General features: G+C 37.7%; 1 protein-coding gene across 1 annotated transcript; it reads left to right on the forward strand.

Annotated features, from left to right (window-relative positions):
* The first annotated feature begins 277 nt into the window (after positions 1-277).
* LOC128262748 (uncharacterized) lies at positions 278-1,304 on the forward strand. Its single transcript, XM_052997231.1, has 2 exons — positions 278-387; positions 817-1,304. The coding sequence occupies exon 2, from the start codon at positions 825-827 to the stop codon at positions 1,158-1,160; it is 336 nt and encodes a 111-aa protein (XP_052853191.1). The 5' UTR covers positions 278-387; positions 817-824; the 3' UTR covers positions 1,161-1,304.
* Positions 1,305-2,184: the final 880 nt, after the last annotated feature.

Here is a 2,184-nt window from a genome sequence, read left to right on the forward strand (position 1 = left end):
TTCAATAAAGCCATAGCATTGGAGATTTTCGCACTTATCCGAAAACATTCGCTCAGTTCATCGCACATTTTATATAATAATCCCATCCATCTCAACAATTGCCTGCGCACGGAATTCCAAATTAAAATTTCACATCTCTTCTTGAGTGCTCTGTCTGCGGATCCGAATTCAATTGAAATCATGCCTGCGGCTCATATCTTTCATTAGCATTTTTAATGCCTGTTTAACCTTTGTTTATGAACCCCATCAGTCGATTGTTTCCTGCTGAACTTTTTTTCTCAGCTTTCAGCAGGCTACGGGTCTTCCGTATTTGCAAGTTAGCTGTCATAATAAAATTATTTCTATTTATTCATTTTGTTTTCATCGACACAGGCGTTAACAGCTTTGGTAAGTGTAATATCTTAACATACAAAGAACGGGGTTATATTAATATATGTTTTATAATACTTAATTGTATAAATATATACTTCTAATTAATTATTTTTTTCGATTTTATTCTTTCTGAATCAACAATATGTTCTGTACAAATTTCAATCTCAGTAAAACTAAAGTTTGTTTTTTTTGAAAACAAATTAGCCACCATTTTTTGAGTTAAAATCATGTTGTTCACTTTAAAGTTCTCAAAAAAAAAATTAAATAACACTTGATGACCCCGAAAAATTCAACAGCCTTAAAGTGGATAATCGCAAAAAAAAATGCGTTTTGTTCGCCTTTATAACCCTACCCCTACACAAAAATTAAAAATGGTCACGGCCTCAATTTTCTTTATATTGGACTTTAAAATAAAATTATATTAAATTCTTAATAATATTTCAGAAATCAACATGAGTTTTACTTTGGTGCGAAAACATCTAACCCAGATGGGGGTCCTTAGGCACCAAACTACTTTGGATCGTACCTATATACCCATGGCCGGTCCGCCCCGTTTTCCTATGAGTACCGCCCAGCGTTTCATTATTGGCTGCGGATCGATGGCCATCATGATGATCATTCCCTTCTGGTGCCTCTTCAACATGCCCCGTTGGTCCAGGATGCATCTGGGACTTCCGCCCTTGGAGGAGGAGCTAAGGGAGGAGCCTCCGCCGTCGGAGGCCCAGGAGGAAAAGGAAAAGGACAATGACAAGAAGGACAAGGACAAGGAGAAGACTAAAAAAAAGTAGATCCTGGACCACACAAATCGCACTCTTTTAAACGGTGACTTCTGAGGAACTTTTTACTGGGGCTTCAACATAAAAAAATAATAAAAGCAACACTCTTTAATTAAATTCTAGAAAAATATATTGTCCCTTACATTATTCACTGGACTTGACAGGAAAATTGCAACAGCAATCACAACCATAAACTATTAAAGTTGCAATTTAAATCGATGAAAGCAGCTGGCAATTTTATTTTGAATATAAAATTTAAATTTTTAAGGAATTACTATTAATGTTTTTTTAAAATTAAAATTCACTTAATTGTGAACGCACGTTTTTTTCTAACCACTCCACTTGTGACTATCATAAATTGTCGCCCTCATCGAAAGTGAAAGTGAAGATGTCTTATTAAATCATTTCTGCTCAAGTTGTGATTTAGTCGACTTGATTTACTTTGCGCCCCACCAACAGATCCGCTTTGATGTCTGCCCACCAATTAAGGATCCGCACCAGCAGCGCAGACAATAAACCATCCATTGTCCACATCCAATTAGCTGGCTGAAACACCTCTGCTCCAAGCCAAACAGAGAGCTCCTGTGGAACTGCTCTTCAGAAAACCACAAGACCATTTTCCACGGCTGCCGTCTGGCCTGCCACAAATCAAAATGCTAGAAACAACATACATACGAGTACGAACATACGAAAAAAAAAACTAAACGGCGAGAAAAACCGAAAAACCGAAAACAAGCCGAGGAAACCCAAAAAGCAAAGTGCCAACTTTCATTAAAAGTATTTTGCGCTCATTGGCAATGCATTCAATTGTGGACTTTTTGGGTCTTTTGGAGTGGAGTCCCATGCCAAGTTTAAGCCTGTGACTTGACTTTGACCACCTCCTGTTGTCTATGGGCCTTGTATCGCATCCAATCCTCATGATCTACAACACACCCGTGACCTTCTTTGCCTTCACTGCCCAAGAGGAGCCTCGCGGTACACACAAAAAAAAGAGTTATGTTAGGCTTTAAATACTCAAAACTAAAATGTTGAGATA

Source organism: Drosophila gunungcola, unplaced genomic scaffold (assembly GCF_025200985.1).
Source record: "Drosophila gunungcola strain Sukarami unplaced genomic scaffold, Dgunungcola_SK_2 000001F, whole genome shotgun sequence".
In the NCBI taxonomy this organism is placed as follows: Eukaryota; Metazoa; Arthropoda; class Insecta; order Diptera; family Drosophilidae; genus Drosophila; species Drosophila gunungcola.

Coding starts and splice junctions, on each gene's coding strand:
- LOC128262748 (XM_052997231.1), top strand. CDS start 825: ATGAGTTTTACTTTGGTGCGAAAACATCTAACCCAGATGGGGGTCCTT.